We start from the raw sequence: 2,527 nt of genomic DNA, 5'->3' as shown, positions 1-2,527 counted from the left end.
TTGTTTACTTTTATTACTTGAGTTTGCCTAATTGTATAATATGCCTACTTGCTTCTTAAATTACTTGTTATATTTGAATACTATCTCTGTTTTAGTTGCTTTCATTATCTATGATTGTCTAGTGCTGAGGAGGATAGGTAGGCAGTGGTGGTGGGGTCGCATAGAGGGTAGGTTGGCGAAGGTTGTAGGATATAGCGGTGTGGTTTAGTATTAGTTAGTAATTCCCTAAGTTTAGATAACATTGTTTATGTTTTACGGTGTAAGCTATTGATTTTGTTAAGGCTTTAATATTCTGTATCAACGTGAAGTTCTAGGATTGCCTTCGGCATCGCGGAACCTTACATCTTACATTATTGGGCATTGTTACCATACTGAAAACCTCCGGTTCTCATACCATATTCTGTTGTTGTTTTTCAGATGCAGGTCGCAACCCACCTAGGTGAGTTGCTTGACAGTGACAGAGCGGAGGATCTTTATCATGTTTTGGAGTCCTTTAATTTATTTTCACTAGTACTCACTTTTGTATTTATTTTTCCTTAGAGGCTTACTTTGAGAGAGAGATACCGTATAAGCTGTTTTACTTTTAAAACTCTATATGTCTGTATTTAATTAGTTGGCATAAACTCTGCAGGCTTGGACTAGTATCTTATGATTATTATAATCTTATATACATACATATATCTTTCTATCTCGCATAGTAGACCTTGTCTTTTACGCTTGTAGCTTGGTGTGAATGCTCGCACTTTGTAATTCCGTATTTGAGCTTATTTTCTTCATCGGGCTTCTAGAATTATTACTCCTTCTATACATATTTATGTATAAGTCATTGATTTGTCGTAACCTTTGATTAACCTTTGCTTTAAGGTATGAGGTACGGTTTAGGATAATTAGGGTGTTACATTTAGTGGTATCAGAGCAGTTCATCCTCGTGAGCCTGAGGGATGGACCGATTGTGCTTCAGTGCATACCCTATGTCTTTTCTTTGATGCTATTTAGGTTATCTAATTGATATTGCATAGCATGCTTGTGCTTCATTGCATTTTCTGTGTCTTTTTCTTTCATGCTATTTAGGTTATCTGTTTGATATATGCATAACATGCTTGTTTATGAGTGCCATTTAGGAATAATTGAAGCACTAGGATTTTGATATTGAGACTGATTACCTTGATATCGATTGATTTGTGTAGACAGGAACCCTAATGGCCACTCAGACACGAGGTCGTACGCGTTCATGAGGAGAGAGTAGGATTGAGCAACCGGCCTATAACCATGCTGAGTTCATGGCGGCAATGGCGAATCTTGCGAACACCATGGAGGCAAATGCTACTGCGACTCTGCAAGCTGTGCAGAGGTTAGGCCAACCGGCTAGAAATGGAAATGGAGATGGAAACGAAAATGACAATGCGAAAGGAAATGGTGATAACATAGGAGGTGCTCTGATGACCTTCGCTTCTTTTCTCAAGGTTCATCCGCCAAGTTTCAAAGGTTCAACCAAGCCTACCGAAGCGGATAATTGGTTCCAGGCCATTGAGTGTGCGTTACAAGCACAACATGTTCTGAACAACTAGTATGTGGAGTTTGCTGTGTATCAGCTTTTGGGAGAGGCTTAGCATTGGTGGCAAGGAGAGTGTCAGTTGCTACGACTTCCAAATGCAGAAATTGCTTGGGATGTAATCTAAACAGCTTTCTACAAGAATTATTTTCCTGAATCTGCTAGGGAAGTGAAGGAGATGGAGCTTATGCAGCTGAAGCAAGGTTCCTTATTGGTGGTGGACTATACTAGCCAATTTGAGGAGCTCTGTAGGTTTTCTAGGGCGTGTCAGGGTGCCCCGGAGACCTATGAAAGTTGGAAGTGCATTAAGTATCAAAGGGACTTGAAGGATAACGTCATGACTGCTGTTGCTCCTTTGGAGATTCGGACCTCCTCCGATCTTGTAAAGAAGGCGAGAGTGGTTGAGGAATATGCAAAGACAGTAGCCTCATCAAGGGACACTCATGGAGGAAATATTAATCGAGGATGTGGCGATTACCTTAGACCAAAGGGACAGAACTTTAAGAGAAACGAATACACTGCTCAGCATCTTCGAGGTCAAGGGGATTTTAGAAGAAATGACAATGCTCAGTTCCACATGGCAAAGGGAAATGATCGATGCTATACCTGCGGATTGCCAGGGCACCTTGCTAAGGATTGCGGTCGAGGGAGGAACCGAGATGTGGGTAGGAGTCAGCAACCAGGGCGAGATTTCACTATGAATGCAGGAGAGGCGACGGAATCGGATCTGCTGATAAGAGGTAAGCAGATAAAGTTGTTGTGATCTGTTATGAGGACCCAGTTAGCTTAGTTTTATCCTATGGAAGGTTGTCGCTAGTTTTGTCGGACTTAGATATTTGTTAGAGGGACCAATGGAGAAGGAGGCTTTTAATGCATGTAGCTGAGTAATTCGGATTCTTAATAACGATAATCAGAGTGAACGTGCCAGAATGGTTATCGGGCATGACTAGAAATCTTGTTGGCTCCCTGTTTGGG

At 41.4% G+C, this 2,527-nt stretch overlaps 1 protein-coding gene across 1 annotated transcript; it reads left to right on the top strand.

Annotated features, from left to right (window-relative positions):
• LOC107620712 lies at window positions 1,290-2,315 on the top strand. Its single transcript, XM_016322838.1, has 2 exons — window positions 1,290-1,533; window positions 1,684-2,315. Exons 1-2 carry the CDS (start codon window positions 1,290-1,292, stop codon window positions 2,313-2,315), a joined length of 876 nt encoding a protein of 291 aa, XP_016178324.1.

Source organism: Arachis ipaensis, chromosome B10 (assembly GCF_000816755.2).
Source record: "Arachis ipaensis cultivar K30076 chromosome B10, Araip1.1, whole genome shotgun sequence".
NCBI classification, from domain to species: Eukaryota; Viridiplantae; Streptophyta; class Magnoliopsida; order Fabales; family Fabaceae; genus Arachis; species Arachis ipaensis.
The sequence above is the reverse complement of the archived record's forward strand: the minus strand, read 5'-3'. Positions and strand labels throughout refer to the sequence as shown.

Coding starts and splice junctions, on each gene's coding strand:
- LOC107620712 (XM_016322838.1), top strand. CDS start 1,290: ATGGCGAATCTTGCGAACACCATGGAGGCAAATGCTACTGCGACTCTG. Junction 1,534..1,683: donor TTGGTTCCAGGCCATTGAGT/GTGCGTTACAAG, acceptor TAATCTAAACAG/CTTTCTACAAGAATTATTTT.